This window comes from Scardinius erythrophthalmus (genome assembly GCF_964197995.2).
Source record: "Scardinius erythrophthalmus genome assembly, chromosome: 24".
Taxonomy (NCBI): Eukaryota; Metazoa; Chordata; class Actinopteri; order Cypriniformes; family Leuciscidae; genus Scardinius; species Scardinius erythrophthalmus.
In genome coordinates, this window is record NC_138244.1 from 3240316 (window position 1) to 3264012 (window position 23697).

Genomic DNA, 23697 nt, shown 5'->3' on the forward strand with positions numbered 1-23697 from the left:
CAAATCAAAAGGAAAATAGAAATCAAATCAGAATTTGTCTGTCTCTCTCAGCATCTGTTGCCTCATGCTTCTCATTGATATTCTTTTATTCTCTGTGACCCCCCCCCCACTCACACACACACAATAACACCCGCTCAAACCCCCACATAACACTCTTAACAACCAGTTCTGCTTCCTCCCCCTTCACACACACACACACACTCACACTCTCTCTCTCTCACACACGCACACACACACACACACACACACATTCTTGTACATCTATCTTTGTGAGGACATTCATTGAGACAATGCAATCTCTAGCCGCTTACCGTAACTTTACCCATCTCAACTAACTAGGCAACCCGACCCCTGACCCTAAACCGACCCTTGACCTCATTATAACCTTGTCCCTAAAACCAAGTCTTGACCCTCAAACAGGCCCTTAAAGGCTCTCAGAGAGATCGGCCAAAATGTCCTCGCTTTACTCTCTTTGTCCTCACTCCAATGGTATAAAACTTAAACCGGTCCTCACAACTATAGTTGTACAAGTAAACACACTCACTCACACACACACACACACACACACACACACACACACACACACACACACTGGCGGCCGCTCAATATGGTTGTGATTGAAATGAACATAACACATTCTCTCTCTTCATGTCATAAAAAGGCTGTTGAGAGTCCGGAAGTCCAAACGATTTCATAGCAAATTCTCAAAAATCATAATGTCCTTTATGACATAATTTCCACCTTTATTGCATCATTACTGCAGCTGCTGATGCACAGATGATGATGATGATGACTACATCCTGTGTGATGTGGGCGGGGCCTTGAGAGGGGGCGGAGTCAGCGTTCAGTCCCTGTAACTCATCACCATCGAGGCTCAGTTACAGGCATACATCATGTGCTAATTAAGCAGCGTTATTTAATTAAGAGTGCAGATCGCATTACTCACGGCCAATTAGAAGTCACAGCGCCAACCGTCTGAAAGACACAGAAACCAGTGCAGTAACATCAGACACATTGCTGAAAATCCCACAATGCATTGCAACAAGAATCCATCCCAATTTATCAATGCATTAACTTATCCACCTTATTCCTACGGCCCATGACACTGCACAGATTATGGGTGTAACTTCCGTTAAGCTGTAAACAGTCAGTGTAAGGCTCGCTCTATGATCGCAATAATACGTTTAAAAAAAAAGTGTCACTATAAGATGACATTATTCTACTCACACTTCAACCATCAAACATTAAAGGGACATTTAAGTGTAAAAGCATCAACAAGGTCCTTTCAAACCCAGACCATGAATAACCCCAAAAAGTGATGCTTTCCACAGCAATAAAGGATGGGTTAAATATCACTGTAGTAATATATCTGTATAATGTAACATATGTTGCCTTAATCAAAAATGTTTATTATCTAAAACTATTAACTATTTCAAAGTGAAATCTGTCATTCTGACAGATAATAAATTGTATTTACCTGTGAAAACAAACCTGGAAAGAGACGTGAGGATTTGAGGAAAAAAAACGCATGATTCTTCCTGCATTCCAGTGAATTATTAATGGGATGTATCGTAAATTAAATCGGGAGAACAGACCACAAATGTGCAGGATATGTTGTTCTTTATCATACTTTTACAGCAGAATGCAAAGGGAAAAAATAAAATAATCATGAGGTGAAGCAAGCAGCGACTGGAAAGAGCTCTTTCCATAGATATTCTTGTTATAACATGTCACGTTAAAATACCAAGTGTTACGTTGCCGTCAGTCGAACTGACGGATCAGCTTTATTTGTAGGGCAACCTAATGATTTGAAATGATTCGTTTCAATCTTTTTAATGGAAGTTCCCCAAACCGGAAGTGCCTCCTATAATTCAAAACGCAGTAAGATCTTCAGGAATTAGGTGGAGATATTCTTCTAGTTATGAACCTATGGCAGCTAATGAATCAGAAGTCTTGGGCAATCACAGAAAATCACTGTAAATAATCTCAGTGGATTTTTTCAGTGTTTATTTGTGTCTGTATTTCCGTCTGGCACTTGTAGGCAGTAACTGGGCTGTAACGGGTCCAGTGTAATTGAAAATCCTGTTGGGTCTCTAGATAAATGTTGTGTTTCTGGCGAAGAGGTCCTGAAGGTGTGATGATGCTGACACCTCACCGCATAATCAATATCAGAGCGCTGAGAATATCTCATCTCCAGGCTGGTATTGCAAGGTCATTGGCTCATGGATCCAGAATGACCTTTGACCTTGAGGACTGGATGGAGCTAATCTGTTTTATTTTACCAGAAGAAGAACATTACATTTCATTTTAATCAATAGCTTGGGTTTCAGACGAAACCTAATAAATCAGACGCACTCTCTGATAATTGTTACGATAAATCAAAACTGAGCGTCAAGGAGGTAGCGGCTTTCCATATGCAATTATTAGACTATGTAAATCTGAGGAATATTAATATGTCAGAATGACTCATGACATATTATTATTTCATACTGATAAATATATATGATTTTGCTCCGACATTTGCGTTTTATTTTGGGGTGAACAAAACAAATCAATAGTACATGCCCAAAAGAAACCTGGTAATACAATGGTACATGATTACCCCCAAAAAATTATTTTGTGGTACATGTCCAAAAACATGGTATTAACATGGAAAATGTCCAAAAAAACATGGTATTACCATAGTCAATTTTCAAAAAACATGGTAATTCAATGGTACACGTCCAAAAACCATCTTAATACTATGGTGAATGTCCAAAAACATGGTATTAACATGAGAAATATAAAATAAAGAAAACATGGTAATTCAAAGGCACATGCCCAAAAACATAGTAATAACATGGGGAACACATGCTAATTCAAATGGTACATGTCCAAAAAAACATGGCATTTCAATTGTAAATGTAAAAAAAAAGCAGTAATTCAATTCCCAAAAATGGGAATACTATGGTGCATGCCAAAAAAACGTGGTATTTCAATGGCACAGCATTAGGACGAGTAAATGATGACAGAATGTGTTATGGGCAAACAAAATGCTTTAAACTAGGTCACTTTTTTAAGAATTGGAAGAGAATCAATTTGGGGGAAAAAAAACAGTTGGACAATGTAGGGCAGGGGGCGTGGCCGGTGTGGAAGGGGGCGTGGCCAACGGTCTCTCACAGGTCAGCCCAGCTGGAGACGAGCCGCTTCCACTGTTACCGTGACAACTGCAAAACTCCCGTGGGATTAACAGATGCACATATAGGCCGAATCGTACATCAGGAAGTGACATGTAGTGTGTGTGTGTGTGTGTGTGTGTGTGTGTGTGTGTGTGTGTGTGTGCCTACTTAACTATATTTTGGGGACGTCCTTTTGTAAATCATAAAAATAAAGTAATTAAAGGTTTTTTGAAAATGTAAAAATGCAGAAAGTTGTGTGTGATGGGTAGGTTTAGGGGTAGAGTTAGTGTGTGTGTGTGTTGTGTGTGTGATGGGTAGGTTTAGGGGTAGAGTTAGTGTGTGTGTGTGTGTGTGTGTGTGTGTGTGTGTGTGTGTGTGTGTGTGTGTGTGAGTGAGGGGTAGGTTAGTGTAAGGGGACAGAATATAGAGTATAAAAACCATTATGTCTAGAGAACGTCCTCATTTAGATAGCTAAGTAAACGTGTGTGTGTGTGTGTGTGTGTGTGTGTGTGTGTGTGTGTGTGTGTGTGTGTGTGTGTGTGTGTGTTTACCAGCAGCCAGACTAACCGCTCAACATGATCATCACGTTAAGTGCTGTTTTACAAGCTGCTGGTACCATAAATCAACCCGTTTCTGCACTAGTAGCTGTCTAATCTAACACTCGCTGTTGCTTATAAAACTTTGGCAAATCTCGCCTTTAGTCCAGAATGAGGTTTTCCCTCGGGGAGATCCGCAGAAGTCTGCATAATTTACATCCGTGTCTGTGTGAGAGGGAACATTTACTTGCTAATTCCTCATTATAATCAGCTTCGTTTATTTTGTGTTTCTGGTTTTGCTGCAGTTCAGCTTTAAAACTGCAAACGGAAACTCGTCTAAATGAGAGCAAATAATACAGCGCTGACATTCACACGTTTATTGATTTGCATTTGTTCTTGTCAATCTGACAAGCTGCAATAATCAGATGCACATTACGGAAACTTCACAAACCGTTTGACTGTCGTAATGTGGCATCGTTTCATTTATGCATTTAGAAGATGCTTTTTATCCAAAATGACTTACAATAGAGAAACAGAGTAAAACAAGATTTTCAATGATAATCAATTCTTATTCATGAGGAATTGATTGGATTGTGATTGGAAAATAGGAGGGATTAATAATGTCAGTTGAAAAGAATATAAATATAGTCTATTCTGATTTTATTTAAGCATTCTAGATTTAAAATGTGCCGTGTTAAAGGAATAATTTTGGCAAAAAAATGAAAATTCTGTCATTACATTTAACGTCTGTCATCAATTGTAAAACACTAGTTTAAAGTTGCGACGAAATCGAAATAGCGACTGATCTTTTCCTCTGTATTGTGACTTATATCCGAGTGAAACCATGTTGGGCGGGGCTTAGTTCTATCGGCTGTTGATTGGATGTTGAGATGTGGGCGTGGCTCTCAAAAACAGATGTGATCTTGCAGTTGATTCTAAAAAAAAGGGGCGGAGTTTAAATTATTTCAGATTAAATGATTGGAGAAGTCCTGCATACAGTCAAACCAAAAATTATTCAGACACCAGATATCATTTTTGATAGTTTCACTAGTGTGTGCAGGACACTGTAGTTCATTTATGTAAGCGAGGAGAGCAAAATAAAGTAAACTGTGACATATTATACCCAATAATTCTTCATACAGTGACTACCAGTGACATTTATAAAAAAAATTGGGTCCAAAAATTGGACACTTTGAGCTGATCATGTTTTGCTGAAGTGTGTTTTCTTTAATTGCTAATGCTCTTTTTACACACAGACTGAACACAATGAAGCATTGCTTGGTCACTGGTTGAGCTAAACTGGTATTATCTAATTGTGTAGTTAAATTTAACAGCTGACAGATATTCAACATAATTCATGTGTGAGACAGTCTAACAGAAGGACGGACAAAACCAGTCAAATATCAACTGAGTTCTGCTCATATTTTATTACCGTTTTCTAAACTATAGCGAATAAACTGATAATGTGAGAAATGTTGAAGGGGCTTTCAGATTTGTGACTTCCGAGACGGTGCCTGATTCGAATCCGGTGAGATTGTCACAAACATCTCCGAGAGTTTCCACAGAATCAGACCGTCGGCTGGCCTGAAAATAGACCAAAGGCAAACGCACATTTGAGCAGTGACTGGAGTTTGAATTCGTCAAATCATGACTATTGTGTTTTGTTCTCCGTGAGACTCGACTCATTAGCATCATTCATATTAATTCTCACGGCTGGAGCGTCTCTCCTCATCCCTGGAATACCAGCACATCACACACACACACACACACACATCAGTAATCTTGTCACAGGTCTCTCCGACTTCCAGGAACGAGGGTCTGTGCACATGATGTTCTTCCCAGCGCGACTCGCCTCATCAGGGCTTGCTGTTTCCGTCAGGAACGTCTCATTCGAATCAACAACACGTGACCTCATTTTTTACCACGCGTCTCATATTTCATAAACTGGGCTGCTGTAGAACTATAATTACCAGAAGAGACTCTGGGGAATCGTTTGGATAAAACGCATGTGTACGAGCAAGCTGTTGAACATTATCTGGTTCAAATGTTTGTATGCGTGTCATATATATATATATACTTTAAAATCCACTGTCAAATCATGGTATAGTGATGTTATCAGATATTACTTTGATATGTAACTTCAGTGTGGAACTGAATGAATAGCATATTCATATGACATGATACATGTTCAAAAACATGGTATTGTCTTGGTAAATGATTAATAAACATGGTATTTCAATGGTACATGTCCAAAAAACATGGCAATACTATTGTGCATGTCCTAAAACATGGTATTTACATAGGAAATGTTCCTAAAAACATGACATTACTATAGTAAATGTTCAAAAACATTGCAATCCTATGTTGCATGTCAAAAAACATGCTATTACAATAGTAAAAGTTCAAAAAACATGGTATTGCCATGAGAAATGTTCAGAAAACATATCACCACTATGGAACATGTCAAAAACTTGGTAATACCTTAGTCAATGTTCAAAAAACATGGAATTTTAATGGTGCATGTCCAAAAATGATTTGTTACCTGTCGAAAAACATGGTATTACCATAGGAAATGTTTAAATAGCAACATATTAAAAATATGTGGTATTTCAATGGTGCATGTCCAAAAACATGGTATTTACATAGGAAATGTTCATAAAAACATGTCATTACTATAGTCAATGTTCAAAAACATTGTAATCCTATGGTGCATGTCCAAAAAAAGACTTAATATCTGTGAATGTTGTCACTGTGTGTCATTTGTGCTGCTGAGCTGATGTGACTGTCAGGTTACCCAGCAGTTCTGCATTAAAATCACAGCCATAATGAATAAATGAAGACATGAGACACTAATGAGAGAGAGAGAGAGAGAGAGAGAGAGTGTGCCTCAGCCACTGCCATATCGCACCATTCCCCTGCATGTAATACTGTAAAACCACACCAACCTAAACTAGTTGCTCTGTTCCACACACTAACACACCCGTGAGCGTCGGGCGGTTCCCGTATGATCGATCAGCTGGATGCCCTTGGTGAACGACTCCCAGCGGACTCGAGGCCAGGCTGGCCGTGGGCCACAACCACAGGGTGTGTGAAACTGACTTAATGCACCAATAAATCTTCGTTCTAATCACAGCGGCTTTATCGTGTGCGGGAGGAAGGTGATTTGGACAAGCGCTCGAACGCACAGAATACAGATTCAATCTCACGCATTATGAGACAGTGATGACAGCGGGTCCAGCGTTCGTTTGCTTTACAGATTAGTTGTAGATTAGTGAGCCATGAACGTGCTTAGGATGAGAGCTTGTTAAACACTCGCTCTTGACTCGTTTACAGGGTGATCTATAACCAGGGTCGGAATTTGTAATTTAATATTTAAAATGCAATTTTTAATTCATAGTAAAAATCCTTAATTGTAAATAAAATAACCTTTATCTGAAATGAGAAATATATATGTATATATTTCCAGGTTTATCAGAAGCGGAAGTCGTCACAGTTGTGTAAACTTCTATAGCGGTGAATAAGGCCCTGTACCTTCATGCAGACTTTTGGTCTCGTGTGCTCGCAGAGTCCACGAGTCCCATTCAGCATTTGAACGCTCTGAAGTGTGCTCAGCAGCGCCCCCTACGTACCCTTGAAGCGGTCTTCAGCGAAGCCCGCATAGATGCAGGCTCCACGCACTTTAACTACCCAGGAATCCTTTCGCCAATCAGACAACAGACGGGAGGAGATTTCGCTCACGGATAATTGTTGACATGCTGAGAAGAAAATATTACGTTTTTTATGACCTAGATGTACATTTTACCAGTTATTACCTACAGTTTATACAAACATTAAGGTCATCGACCAGTGGTTGATGTCTCAAACATAATAATAGCGTGTTGAATAATACGATCACATTATGATTCATTAAATAAATAGAACTGAATGTCGGGGCTTTACTGAGTCATATAAACATAGTATGAATATTGAAACCTGTAAATTCATCTGAAACTCATGCACATTTTCATTATGTGTTAAAATTGTAATGTTAGTTCAAATGGAACATTATGTTTTATTATGTACAACGGTACATCATTTAAATAAGCATGATGTATCTATTGTCTAATGCCCAGGTGGCATACACAATATCAAAGTATAGAACTGTAAAAGTAGACTGTGTAGTGGACATGGAGATAAGACGTCGGAGCGCAAAAATGTGATTTCTCCTGTCCAACAACAACCAGGCCGTTATTTCCGGTGTGACGATCGAGTCTGTCCCAAAAATACCTCTCAATGCGCCCTCGTGGACTCAAGGGCCCTATAGGTCTGCACTACATGACGTCACCAAAGTGTGGACTCTGAGGGAGTCCACAAGAGTGTGCCATTTGGGACAGGGCCTAAGAGATCACTGTAAACATATTTTACATGTTCCCATTCGCTCAAATAACAAAAGAAAAACTCCACAATAGTGTTTTCACAACTTTCAAGAAGAGTAAAAAAAAGAGAGGGATTGATAATGGAAGTCAGAAGAGAGAAAGGTCAACTTTATCGTCAGCCAAACAACCTCACATATATATATAAACTCAGCATAGGCCTTTGGTGAACGGTGCTAATGAGGAAAAGCTCGTTAAAACAAGTTCTCCTTTACAGAATAATGCCGTTATTATCCGTAACGCGGTTCAGAATGAGACCATAAACCCAATCCGCTTGTCGTTTGTCCACAATAGAGTTTGCCTTGTTCAGCGTTTCCCGCCGCCTGATATCCACGAGCTGACGTGCATAAGCAGATTAGCGAGTTTGTACCTGTTCAAGGCCTGTAAACACTTCTGACGGCATAAAAGCAGCGTAAAGAAGATTACATTCGCTCGCTGTCACAACATATGAACGCTTGGCTGTGTTTTTGGATCATTTTCTGGAAGCCATTCGTTCCCTGAATGCATTATAAAGGCCTCTGAAGTTCATTTGTGTTTGTGATGACGTTAGCGTTACTGAAACACTTTATCCAGAAACATTGTCCTCATTCAGTTTGTTTTTGGATAGATTTCTGTTCCTTCATTAAGGCTCATCACACTCAGCTTTCAACTGTGCTTTAAAAATGTGTTATTTGTTGTTTTTTTCTTATCATAAGGAATATTACTTAATCTGCTTCTTCTGTTAGCTAGATTTTGTATCTATAATTGTAGATTTAGAGGAAACAAGCCTTTGTTTTGAATCAGAAATTCAACAATAAATACAATTTTGGGTTTGAAAAATAAGAAAGCTGCAAAGTGCGTTTCAATCTGTAAACATTTTCACATTTTTGTTCAACTTTTAAATGTGCACTGTGTAATATTTAGGAGGATCTCTTGACAGAAATGCAATATCATGTACATAACTATGTTTTCAGTGGTGTATAAACCCTTACATAATGAAGTGTTATGTGTTTATTAGCTTAGAATGAGGCATTTCTCTCTACACACACCGCGGGTCTCCTTACATCCACATGTTTCTACGGTGGCCCTGAACAGACAAACGTGTTTCGTCACTATGTTGTTCTTCGTGCAAAGAAGCTTCAGCTAAAGTCAGCGAATAAAACACTGACACAATGATGAACAAGTTACAATAATATTCGCAATAACATATCGTTTTACTGAATAATTAAACCTAATTTCTTAATCTTTGTGAAGAAACCTCATTGCTTAACCGGCTACTCTGCTGTCTCAGACGACGACATCACTTCCTGTCGGCCACCATAACTTCTGTTGGGTTCAATTCACAACCTCACCACTAGATGCTGCTAAAAATCACACACAGCACCTTCAAGTTTGTCACTTTTTCTATATGTCTTTTTTTGTTTGTTTGTTTACTCAATGTACTCCCCGACTGTAGTTGTAATTCTTTAAAATCAATAAAAATAAAAAAACACTTTATCCAGCGAATGTCACGTCGAATAAGCGCGTTTGGAGAAGCGAAGCGCCACTCCTCATGATGTGATCAACAGTGACTAACCTGTGTGTGTCTCTCCACAGTCCTCACATGGTGACGGAGTACATGGGCATCAGGAACGAGAGCTTGATGAAGATCGCTGCTGTTGGGACGTGGATGGGGGATTTTGTGACCGCGTGGATGGTGAGAATACAACCTGTTTAAAGTCCACATGAAACCACACTCAAATCCTGTTTCACTTCCTTAATTGATCGTGGTCGACTTGTGGAGTAAAACATGGCCGTTCTGTACGAGAGTGGTTGAACAGCTTGATGGAGAAAGTTTTGCATTTTGATGAAAGATTTACAAAGACAGATTTTCAGGGTTTCCCAAACTGAGGTTTGCGAGCTTGTGAAAAGCTAATAATTAATAAAAAAAAATAAAAAGAATTGATAAATAATTTAAAAAGTCAAAACTCAAAAAAGAGTTTAGCTATAATTGTAATTATTTTATTTTAATAAATTAATAATTATATATATTTAAGCATTTATATATATATATTTGAACTGTGTTAATGAGGAAAATGCCTGTTAAAACACATTATCACACTCAAAAAGTGTGGTATTTTATTTGCTTACCCGCTATAATATAATTATCTTATACATTTATATATAATTAATATATTTATAAAAAAAAAAGTGAAAATTATTTTCGATTTCATGGATCATTGGTCATTGGTTTACTAATGATATGCTATATATCATAATATGCTAATTATAGTTGTGCATTTCAGTGATTTTTCCATGTTTTTTTTTTTTATCAAGGTACAGTAAACTCGATAAAAATCAAGGTAAAACTAGTTTATCTTCACAAATTGTGTTATTTTATTAGTTTAGCTGCATGTCATGTGACCATTAACCCACATCAGAGAAATGTGAACATGCAAATGTTAAATTATTAAAATATTTACTTAAAAAATATCAGGGGGATTTCAGGTCAAAGGCTGGCAATAAAGTTTAGAAAACTTTAAAATATTGTGCACCAATGAATCGTTCTCAAGTAACACCAGGGATGTTGATTAAAGTAAAAATGGTGTTTTTTGATTTCATGTTGTCTGTAGCAACTTTAAAGCAGCATGAAATTGTTTTCTGAGAATTCTTGACCTTGACGAACCTTCCCCGCCGGGTCTGACGAGCCACTCAAATGTTCCTGTAATTATTTGTTGGTAATTGACTCTGGTGGAAAAGCGGCGAACGTTCCCAGAGGGAATGTGACATTAGAGATCGCCTAAACCAACAAACTCCTCGTTTAGCCCCAAAAACTCTGCGATAAAACCACAGAGAGTTCGGCACATCGAGAAAGCAATAATATCCTCCTTAAAGCTGCAACCGCAAAACAGGGAAATTAATAGCGCTTGAAAAATATGATTAAAATGATGTTCACTCACCCTGGAAGCCATTAATGTTGCATTGCTTTGTCCCGTTTACACTTTATTTTCAACAGCAAAATAATTTTACATACTGTATAATACATTTGGTAAAGCTTCACAGTAAGTACAATACATAAACATGAACTAACAATGATAATTAGCGATTATTAATCATAGTTAATGTTAATTTCAACATTTACTAATAAATTATTAAAATCAAAAGTTAAATCTGTTAATATTATTTAATGGACATGAACTAACATTGAACAGTTTTTAATTCAGTTTAAAAAAAAAATTTAATCGCTGTTAACTAAGAAAAAAGTTGCTGCCTTAATTTTTTTTGAAGTACAATTAAGTTGGATGTTTGAGTCATTTTAACTTAAATTACATGAGTGATTTAAAAAAAATTTGTTGAATCTTGTTTAACTTATAAAAAAAGTTAAAATTGCATAACTTAGTTATAGTAAAGTAAAAACATATGTTGTCATTACTTATTGATCATAATTTTTTACACTGTAATGGCACCTTATTATAAGTGTCACCATAGTTTTGTATAAATGTGCATACATGTGATTCATTTTGATTTATCATATTTTGAAAATGATTCATGAATTTTAAATGAGACCCTATATATGTGATTTTAGTAGTTTTAATATATTTAAATAACTTCTTTTGAACCCATGTTGACTTTAACTCACCGCAAGAGTTGACGTTTAAACTGACAGCTGTCACTCAAATTGATTGACACACTGTATGTACTTCAGCTTTTCTATACCGTCTGTTTGTAAACTATCAGCACTATTATAAATGTTGACAGTCGTGGCGGAGAAAACAAGTTTTTCCCAAGTTCACTCAAGGACACGCAGGAAACAAACATCTTTCCGACAGCATCCGGCATCAAAGAGCTTTTCTCAGTGACACGCGAGTGCAGGTGTAGTTCGGATCTGCTGGGGGGGGTGTGTGTGTGTGTGTGTGTGTTTCTTTCGGGACATTAGTATTCCTGTGTTCAAACTGCAGCGATGAACAAAAGAGAAGAGAGGAGGAGAAAAAGAGAGGGATAAAACGAACGAGTGAGAGAAGAGAAAGACGAAGGGCGAACGAGCGTCTCGAAGTGCTGAATCGAGACATTACCGACGGCGTATTAATTCAGTCCTTCATCTCGTCACAGGCGGCGGATTGGCTGAGACCTGATGAAAGATTTACAGATTTATTTCACTTTCTCTTTCCCTCCCCACAGTTTTCAGTCTTTCTTTTCTGAAGGAAGGGATCCGTCATCTGACCTTAGACAGGCTCACTGCGCAGTGCGCTCACTCTATAGGGCATTACTGTAGTGCACTTGACAAACACTGATGATGCAAAAACCACACAGATTAGAGGTTTGTATATGGCATAAGGTACATTTATTATAATGACATGCATATAAATATATTTTCCATATTCTAAGTTTTTTTTATAGATTTAGATTAGTGCGGTCAAATCGATTAATCGTGATTAATTGCTATAACATAAAAGTTTGTGATTATGTAATGTGTGTATAATGTGTATATACATATATATGTGAGTGTGTGTGTGTGTCACACACATGCATATATATAATATGTACACACATATATTAAATAAACACAAACTTGATTTGTTGCAATTAATCACGATTAATCGATTTGACCGCACTCATTTAGATTTATTTATTTAAGATACTTTTTATTTATTTTATTATCCTAATTTGTCATCAAAACTAAGTGTAGTGGTAAATAACTATTGAAATAAAAAAATGATTTACAAATATTTAAAATGCAATTTTATAATAGTTAATTTTATAATATACTGTAGTAAACTGAAACTAAAAATAAAATAAAAAATCCTTACTTAATAAACGTTTCCTGCAATGAAATAAAATATTTAAGGAAAAAGAAAAATTTTAGTTGCAAAGGCAACATTTCTCTTTTCATTTTCATTTAAAACTAAAACTGAAATAAAAATTAAAAACTGTATAGACATATTTAAAGAAAACAAAAATGCAAGAAAATGACTAAAGTTAAAATGAAAATGGAAAATATAAAAATAAAAGAAATATGAAAAAAAAGTTAATTCAAAATATTATAGTAGTCTCAATAATACTAAAATAATGATTTGATTTAATTGACAATAAATAATTTCTGACTGTAAACAATATATTTTTCTTACAATAGCATGCACTGACTAAGAAATGTATTAGGAAATAAATAATATAATAAAGAAAGTTAAAACAGATTTATTACATGAAAATATTTTGGAAATGGAATACCTTTTATTTAGTTAGTTTTTACCGTTTTAGTATAATTTATATACTATTATATTTTTTTTATATTTTTTTTATTAAAATTTTGTTGTTTTCACTTTAATTTCAGTTTAAGTTTTAGTCATTTTAGTGTTATTGTCATTATTGTCATTATTATTATTTGTATTATTTAATAATAATAATATATATTTTTTATTATTTTAATTATTATTTATTTTTATATATATTTTCAGCTGTTAAATATAGTTCATGTAAAACATTTTTTGTTTTACTGATTTGGTTTTAGTTGATGATAATAACCCTGACACTGTCACTGTGACACACAAAGTAAATAAGGAGTGTTTGTTTGTTTGTTTGTTTGTTTGTTTGTTTGTTTGTTTCCAAGGTGACAGACATGATGCTGCAGGACACTCATTACCCATTCTGGGGCCGGACCGCGAGGCACTACTGGAGGCAGGGGCACAACCGGATCGTGTTGTTCTGGTGTGTTCACACTGCACATCTGGTTAAACAGGAGTCAGTCTGGTTCATCAATCCACAAAAGCAGGATTTAGACACTGTACAGCTCGAGGTTTTGCTGAATAATTAATGCCAGAAGCACATTTCTGCTTTTAAACCCTCGTCTCATAGACGTCCATTGTAAGTGCATGAATGTAAACATGATTTCAGCGTGTTTACAGGAGACGAGGCGCGCGTTGAGATGATCTTGGGGGGTAATTGACTGCGTGTCACAGATACTGTCAGCTTACGTCGTGTTGAACAGGAATGTTGCTTTAATAAGCTTCTTGTGAGGTCGTGCGTGTGGCGTCCCGGAGGAAATGATATTGATAAAGCGACTAAATCATGTTTTTATTCATGCTGAAATATGATAAAGGGTTTATTGTGTGGACAGGGACTCTGCGTTAGTCAATTGTAATTTTTCAAGTATAAACGATATAGGCAGAAATAATAAAGAAGTTAAAAACATGAGGAGAAATATCCCAGAGACACACACTAAAAAAGACTAATTAAACGTGTGTTTTTATGCAGTGCCGCTCACTCACTAATCACTAATTAATATAAGCTATTAATTTAATGTTTATTTTAATATTAATAAAATATTTAATTTGTCATAAAATTTTATTGTGTGTGATAAAGTGTGCATCTGTGTGTGTGTGAGAGAGAGAGAGGGAGAGAGAGAGAGAGAGAGAGAGAGAGAGAGAGAGAGAGAGTGTGTGTGTGTGTGAGTGAGTGAGTGAGTGAGTGAGTGAGTGAGTGAGTGAGTGAGTGAGTGAGTGAGTGAGTGAGTGAGTGTGTGTGTGCGTGTGTGTGTGTGTGTGTGTGTGTGTGTGTGTGTGTGTGTGTGTGTGTGTGTGTGTGTGTGTGTGTGTGTGTGTGAGAGAGACTGTAAATGTGTGTTAATAACAGCACATTAATCCCTGTTCTCATCATCCGCATGTTTAATTAAAGAGACGCAGCAGAAAATCGATCAGTGCCGCTGTTCGCCACGGTAACGAGACACCGAAACAAAACACGCTTTGACCCTGAACCCCTTAAACGGCTGAACACACCTGACACCGCGACCTCTGACCTTCACGTCAGCTGATTCATTAAAGGATTATTTCATTCATCTATTATATTCTCCTGTTCTTAAAATATTTCTATCTTCTTTTTTTTCCCAGTAAAAATCTAAAAATACATTAAAGATAAAAAACTGTATAAAAAATTTAGACTAAGTTTCTTTAATAGGTGTGAATTTTGTCTTACATTATTAACGCTATTATTATTAATAAAATGTTACATTTTTTGTAATAAAAACAAAATTTAGTGTTTAATTATTTATTTTTTTAAATAATTAGATTTAGTTAATTTAAGATGTGAATTTTTCTTATTTAGGATATCATGCAATGGTGAATCATTTACAATAAGAAATAAATACTATTAAAGATGGTTAAAACAAAAAAACATGTTTCTTACTCTATAAAATACGAGTGCCTTTCGTCTTTCTTCACTGACAGATTTTGAAGTATAAAGAAGATAAAAGCGTGTGGGAAAGTCTCCCGCTGCAGGAAGACTAATTAAAAACTCATTAAAAGTCAGCTTTACTTACCTAGTGACATCGTCAAAGGAAACATTCGGCTGTTTTTCGCTGCATATTTTTATCTGAAGCATCAAAATCAAAGTGACATCCAGCTGTGCGTCTCGCTCTCTTAGTGTTGCGGTGTCAGGCACTGACCCCAGATCAGTTCTGGTCTTTCATTGGCTGATGAATGTGTTCATCACTGACATAAGTGACATGAAGAACTGATCTGGTGTCTGTATTATTCAGTGGCTCCATCAGAAGTGCATTATACCATACATTTCATTCTGGCTCGGCACGTCTCTTATTAATGGACTCTCTCGCAGCGCCTCCATCCATTAGTAAAACGGCAGACTTCATTTCACACACACCGATCACGACAGACCGCAGCTCTGCTGAGAAACCGTGTGTTTAAAACCCTTGTGTATCTATTAAAACAAGTTACACAAAGGTCCATAGTGGGCAAAAATGTCCTTGTCAAAAAACTGTCAAAAAATGTTTGAGCACAGGTTTAAGTTTGGTCTCATTTTAAAGAAGACCCTTGGTAGATTATTATTGTTGAAGTAAAAAAAGTTTTAAAAAGTAAAACCAAAAAAAAAAAAGGTTTAAGTTTATGAAAATGATTTATGAACATTATTTTATATAAAATTTAAATTTTATTAAACATACTGAACTTAAACTAAAACAAGTCATGTTCCAAATTTGAGGTTGATATCTCAAAAAATGAGCTTTCAGTGTGTGTGTGTGTGTGTGTGTGTGTGTGTGTGTGTGTGTGTGTGGGCGCAGTAGCAGATTTTCCCCATTAGATGCCAGTAAAGCTCCACTGGGACGAACAGTGGTTGGATTGGGAATTTGCAGTAGTTTTTCTCTCTCAAATATTACAAGCACGCGCACACACATTTTTTTATTACACACATACAAACCACACTCTGACATCCATACCAACACACCCACACAATTATAGCTGCATAATCTATCCAGTTGTCTCTATAATATGCCGAAGCAGAAAACAGGAATAAAGTGAATATTTGCTTTATAATCCAAACCTGAGAAAATGGCACATCACATTTATAATGTGTAACTGAGTAACTAATTTAGTTACTTTTTTGAAAGAAGTAACTAGTAACTGTAAGTAATTACTTTTTAAAAGTAACTTTCCCAACACTGGTTAAATAAACAGTACCTAAAAAAAAAGTTTTTCCATTGTATTTGTCCTATTGTTTGTAATTTGCTTCTTTGTTCCCATTTTTAATATAAAAAATAAAATTATATTTTCTGCCTTGCTTTATTACAGAAGACTGTGATTAATGATTCAGTCAGCTTAAAGGGCTTTTTTTTATTATATTGGGTTGACTTAAAATGGGAAGAAAAACTAAATAAATGTCTTGGTTCACATTTAATCCAGTAGGATTTGTTTCTTCTTCTAGACCTATTAAACTGTCTACCGCAGTCACATTAAAAATACAGTAAAGATTGTTAGATATGATTCTACTGTAAATCAGCTGTTTTCTATGAGTATATAGTGAAGTGTAGTTATTCCCGTGATCAGAGCATGATTGCTGGAGTGTCCACCAGTTCCCGGACTGACGGGCTGATGGGCTGGAGCTCTAGCACTCATGGCCTGTGTTCGCTCTCCTGACGGATATCTGCTGTTCCTCAGGGCGGTGCTGATCTCTCTGACGTCTGTGGTGGTTCTGGTCATCAGTACGGACTGGATCCGCTGGGATAACCTGAACCGGGGGTTCCTGCCCAGTGACGAGGTGTCCCGAGCCTTCCTCGCCTCCTTCATCCTGGTGTTCGACCTCCTCATTGTCATGCAGGTGCAAACACACACTCACCTGTGTGTGTGTGTGTGTGTGTGTGTGTGTGTGTGTGTGTGTGTGACTGCATGTGTGTGTGTGTGTGTGTGTGAGAGTGAGGGAGGGTGTGTGTGTGTGTGTGTGTGTGTGTGTGTGTGTGTGACTGCATGTGTGTGTGTGTGTGAGAGTGAGGGAGGGTGTGTGTGTGTGTGTGTGTGTGTGTGTGTGTGTGTGTGTGTGTGTGTGTGTGTGTGTGTGAGAGAGAGGGTGCGTGTGAGTGATTGTGTGTGTGTGTGTGTGTGTGTGTGTGTGTGTGTGTGTGTGTGTGTGTGTGTGTGTGTGTGTGTGTGTGTGAGAGAGAGGGTGCGTGTGAGTGATTGTGTGTGTGTGTGTGTGTGTGTGTGTGTGTGTGTGTGTGTGTGTGTGTGTGTGTGTGTGTGAGAGAGAGAGGGTGCGTGTGAGTGATTGTGTGTGTGTGTGTGTGTGTGTGTGTGTGTGTGTGTGTGTGTGTGTGTGTGTGACTGCATGTGTGTGTGTGTGTGTGTGTGTGTGAGAGTGAGGGAGGGTGTGTGTGTGTGTGTGTGTGTGTGTGTGTGTGTGTGAGAGAGAGGGTGCGTGTGAGTGAGTGATTGTGTGTGTGTGTGTGTGTGTGTGTGTGTGTGTGTGTGTGTGACTGCGTGTGTGTGTGTGAGAGTGAGGGTGTGTGTGAGTGTGAGTGTGTTTCTGCTCTTGACTGATTCTAGTTTAATGTCCTCCACTTCGCCACAGGCAGCAAATCACAGTGGAGTGTGTCACTGTCTCATGAATATGATAACATGGGCTCAACAGCTTCTCTTGCTGTTCGTCCTGTAATAACCTCACTCACTCACTCACTCACTCACACACACACACACACACACACACACACACACACACACACACTCACTCACTCACTCACTCACTCACTCACACTCACTCACACACACTCACTCACACTCACTCACTCACTCACTCACTCACTCACTCACACACACACTCACTCACTCACTCACTCACTCACTCACTCACTCTCACACACACACACACACACACACACACACACACACACACACACACACTCACTCATACACACTCACTCACTCACACTCAAACACACACACTCACTCACTCACTCACTCACTCACTCACACACTCACTCACACACACTCACTCACTCACACACACACACACACACACACACAGACACACACACACACACACACACACACACACACACACACACACACACACACTCACTCACTCACTCACTCACACACACACACACACACACACACACACACTCACTCACATACTCACTCACATACACACTCACATACACACTCACTCACTCACTCACACACACACACTCAAACACAATCACACACACTCACTCACTCACTCACACACACACTCACTCACTCACTGACTCACTCATTCACTCACACACTCACTCTCAAACACACTCACATACACACACACACACTCACTCACTCACTCACTCACACTCAAACACATACACACACACACACAGTCTCTCTCTTACACACACACACACACACACACACACACACACTCTCAGTCTCTCTCTCTCTCTCACACACACACACACACACACACACACACACACACGCTCCCACTTTACTTTAACTGTCCCCTCTCACATTGCTTTATACAGTTGTATTGTTTTATTTTATTTTATTTTATTTTATTTTATTTTATTGACATAATTAATAGTATTAGTTTTACTTGGGTAACACTTTTTTTACGGTGTCCTTGTTACATGTTACATGTACTTACCATAGTAATAACAGTAAACTAACCTCAACCAAACCCTTTAGTAAGTGCATGTAGTTAATTAATATTACTCAGTACTTAAACATATAATTACACTGTAACAATGACAGTGAAAATAAAGTGTAACCTTAACTTTTTAACTGTATTTTTTTCCTTATTTCAGTAAAAATCCTTATTTCATTGTAATATTGTTCCCAGTGGTGTTGACCCTTTCCTTTCCGATCCAGTCTCGCCTGTCATAGTTTTATATTTCATCCAGCATCCCTCGACCAATCAGAAGCCTCGCTCAAACCACACACTGTATGTTTCTGATTACAGCGTCTCGATCAAACATGTTGACATTCACTGACTGATTGTAATTGTTCAGCGTTGAGGTGTGTCTCTCTCACACACACACACACACACACACACACACTCATTGAGGTGTGTTTCTTTCTCCCTCAGTTTCTTCATCTCCTCCATCTACACACACACACTCAGCGTTGAGGTGCGTCTCTTTCTCCATCAGTTTCCTCATCTCCTCCATCCACACACACACACACACACACACACACACACACACACACACACACACACTCAGTGTTGAGGTGTGTCTTTTTCTCCCTTCAGTTTCTTCATCTCCTCCATCCACACACACACACACACACACACACTCAGTGTTGATGTGTGTCTCTTTCTCCCTCAGTTTCCTCATCTCCTCCACACACACACACACACACACACGTGTCCTTGTTCAGGCGTGTGACGGTTAATCTCTGCTGTGACGCGCTGATGTTTTATTCAGAGCCTAATTACCTCCGAGACCCAGAGCGACCGCGAGCCGCTGGGATTCACAAGGTCTCTCATTTGAACCTCTTCCATTGGTTTAATGCCACGTCATTTAAGGCTCATTTTGTACAGAACAGTTATCATGGCCGTCAATGAGCCGGAGCGAGGAGAGGAGCTGTAATTACGAGGCTCCTCGTTAGCCAAGGCGCAGAGAATTCAAACACACTCAGTTCTGTAAACACGAGGAGTAATTGCCAAGAAACAACATTATTCTGCATTTCTTCTGCTAAATTTGGTTTGTTTTTGCGTCTGCGAGCCTCAGATTAGACATGATCAAAGTTTTATTGATTCTGTTCTCAGAACGATCTGGATCTCGAGAGGTTCGGCTGACGCTCACACACACGATCTCCTGATCGCCCCAAGAGAAACTGTAGAAACCTTGTTCTATTCAGTTCTAGAGTTCGTGTGTGATCTTTTATAAATGTCAAACAGAAAAGTACAACAGAGACCATCAGAACACACACACACACACTCACACACGCACACACACTCACGCACACACACTCACTGTATGTCAGTATGTCACGTTATAAAAAGGCCCTAAAAGAGGCCAGGGCTGAGCATCTCCGCAAACTAATAGAAAACAACCAAAACAATCCTAGGTTCTTATTTAACACCGTGGCTAGACTAACAAATAAACATATGTCTCCTGAACAAAATATCCCGTTACAGTTTAGTAGTAATGATTTCATGAAGTTCTTCACTTAGAAAATAGAAAACATCAGAACCACAATTGTAAACGTTCAATCCTCAATCGCGCCTTATAACTCAGCCTCAATTATCACCCCACAAGAACAATTACAGTGCTTTACAACTATAGAAAAAAAGAGTTAAATAAACTTATCACTTCCTCTAAAACAACAACATGTTTATTAGATCCTATACCAACTAAACTACTGAAAGAAGTGTTACCTGTAGTGGAAGAGCCTCTCCTCAATATTATTAACTCATCTTTATCTTTAGGTCATGTTCCAAGAACATTTAAACTGGCAGTTATAAAAGCTCTCATTAAGAAACCACAATTAGATCCACATAATCTAGCAAATTATAGACCCATTTCAAATCTTCCTTTTATGTCTAAAATACTAGAAAAAGTTGTGTCCGCTCAACTGGGCTCTTTCTTGCAAGAAAGTGACATCTATGAAAAGTTTCAGTCTGGGTTCAGGCCGCATCATAGCACTGAAACTGCGCTTGTTAAAATCACAAATGATTTACTCTTAGCTTCTGACCAAGGCTGTATCTCAATACTAGTTTTACTTGATCTTAGTGCTACGTTCGACTCTATAGATCACACAATACTCTTAGATCGACTACAAAATTATACTGGTGTTCAAGGACAAGCATTAAGCTGGTTTAGATCATATGTATCTGACCGCTACCATTTTGTCTGTTTAAATGGGGAAAAATCGATCATAACTCCAGTAAACTATGGAGTGCCGCAGGGATCTGTGTTAGGCCCTCTATTATTCTCAATATATATGCTGCCACTTGGAAATATTATAAGGAAACATGGAATTAGTTTCCATTGTTATGCTGATGACACTCAAATCTATATTTCATCACGGCCGGATGAAAACGCTAAATTATGCAAATTGACAGAGTGTGTTAAAGATATAAAAGATTGGATGACGCGCAATTTTCTTTTATTAAATCCAGACAAGACAGAGGTACTAATCATCGGTTCAAAAAAACACCCACAAAACCTCTCACAATACAACTTTAACATAGTAGGATGTCCTGTTACTTTATCCTCTACAGTAAAAGACCTGGGTGTTATACTAGACTGCAACCTGTCTTTTGAAAATCATATTTCATATGTTACAAGAACAGCCTTTTTCCACCTTAGAAACATTGCTAAGCTACGTAACATGCTATCAGTTTCTGACGCAGAAAAGTTAGTTCATGCATTCATGACTTCGAGACTCGTTTACTGTAATGCGTTATTAGCCGGTTGTCCTGCATCCTCAATAAACAAGCTACAGTTAGTCCAAAATGCAGCTGCTAGAGTTCTAACTAGATCAAGAAAATATGATCATATAACACCGATTTTATCATCCCTACATTGGTTACCTATAAAGTTCCGTATTAATTACAAGGTATTGCTACTGACTTATAAAGCCCTAAACGGCTTAGCTCCAGTCTATTTAACGGATCTTATATCGCCCTATAATCCATCGCGCTCTTTAAGATCACTAAATTCGAGGCTTTTGGTCATACCTAGGATATCCAGATCCACCAAAGGAGGGAGAGCATTTTCACATTTAGCACCAAAAACTCTGGAATAGTCTTCCGGATACTGTTCGTTGCTCAGACTCGCTCTCCCAGTTTAAAACTAGATTAAAGACGCATCTCTTCAGCCAGGCATTCATATAATACTTTTAATCTTACAGTTAAATCCGGTCTCTAGTTCATAAACGCCAGAGGAGAACTGGCCCCCGACTGAGCCTGGGTTCTCCCAAGGTTTTTTTTTCTCCATTAGGTCACCTGATGGAGTTTTTCGGTTCCTTGCCACTGTTGCCTTTGGCTTGCTCAGTTATTTTTTACAGTCTATGCTCAGTTGGGGATATTTGGGGATATTTAATTTAATTAATCAATCAACGATACCATTGATCAGCATTACCAAACGTGGACGTTTTCCACTAGAAACAAACATTGATGTATTGTTTTAATTTATTACTGTGAAGCTGCTTTGATACAACCTATGTTGTGAAAAGCGCTATATAAATAAACTTGACTTGACTCACTCACTCACACACACACACACACACACACACACACACACACTCACTCACACACTCACACTCTCACTCACTCACACACTCACACTCTCTCTCACTCACACACTCACGCACACACACTCACTCACACACTCACACACACACTCACTCACTCACTCACTCACTCACTCACTCACACACACACACACACACACACACACACACACTCACGCACACACACTCACTCACACTCTCATACATACACACTCACTCACACACTCACTCTCACACATTCACTCACACACACTCAATCACACTCACACACACACACTCATGCACTCACTCAAATACATACTCACGCACGTACACACTCTCACTCACACACATTCACTCACACACACAAATACATTCTCACTCTCACACACACACATGTGCTTGGATCTTATTAGTAGTTGCAAGGTAACGATGGGGTGTTTAGAGCTGATGTTTGGCCATAGTTACCTCAGTAATTGTAGTTGTGTTGTTATGCGTTGCTATGCAGTTGCTATGGCATGATTTCTCTGTGTTAATTGTATACCAGTGAAGAATGAACTGTCCACATAAGAGTGAGTTCATGCAGGGTTTTCTATCCACTAGATGTGTGTGTACATACAGCAGTGCTGCGATGTCTGATGATGTCGTACAGTAACACCTCAAGCCTGTTTGTACTTCAGATCTTGTGTTTTCAGAGTGTGTGTGTGTGTGTGTGTGTGTGTGTGTGTTGGATCTTCCCCTTCCAGGACTGGGAGTTTCCTCACTTCATGGGCGATCTGGACATGAACCTCCCGGGTCTCTCCACCACCCAGCTGAAGATCAAACTGCCCGTGTGCAAACGCGTCTTTAAAGAGGAGTATCACATCCACATCACCGGTAAACACACACACACACACACACACACACTTGCTCCTTAACCCTCTGGTGCTCTTCTCGTTTTTTTATTATTTTTGTCAATTAAATGAATGTACTATATTTTAGTTTGATAATGTTTTTTATTTAATATTTAGTATTTTATGATACTAAAATAAATTTACGCTGTATTTATAATCCATTTATTCACTTTTTTTAGCATAGACTTGAAAATGAAATGTCCAACTTAAACTGTTGTAAATCTTGAATGCTTTAGAGCGACAGACTGAAGTTTAATCTCTTTTCAAAGACG

General features: G+C 38.1%; 1 protein-coding gene across 3 annotated transcripts in view; it reads left to right on the top strand.

The window, feature by feature from the left end:
- tmem117 (transmembrane protein 117) overlaps window positions 1–23697 on the top strand; it is a 52191-nt gene that overhangs the window by 24206 nt on the left and 4288 nt on the right. For all 3 annotated transcript variants that reach the window (XM_081356460.1, XM_081356462.1, XM_081356461.1), the window contains exons 4-7: window positions 9682–9781; window positions 13670–13767; window positions 17004–17163; window positions 23279–23408. In XM_081356460.1, the coding sequence (XP_081212586.1) occupies window positions 9682–9781; window positions 13670–13767; window positions 17004–17163; window positions 23279–23408 (488 nt within the window). The remainder of the gene's footprint in view (window positions 1–9681; window positions 9782–13669; window positions 13768–17003; window positions 17164–23278; window positions 23409–23697) is intronic.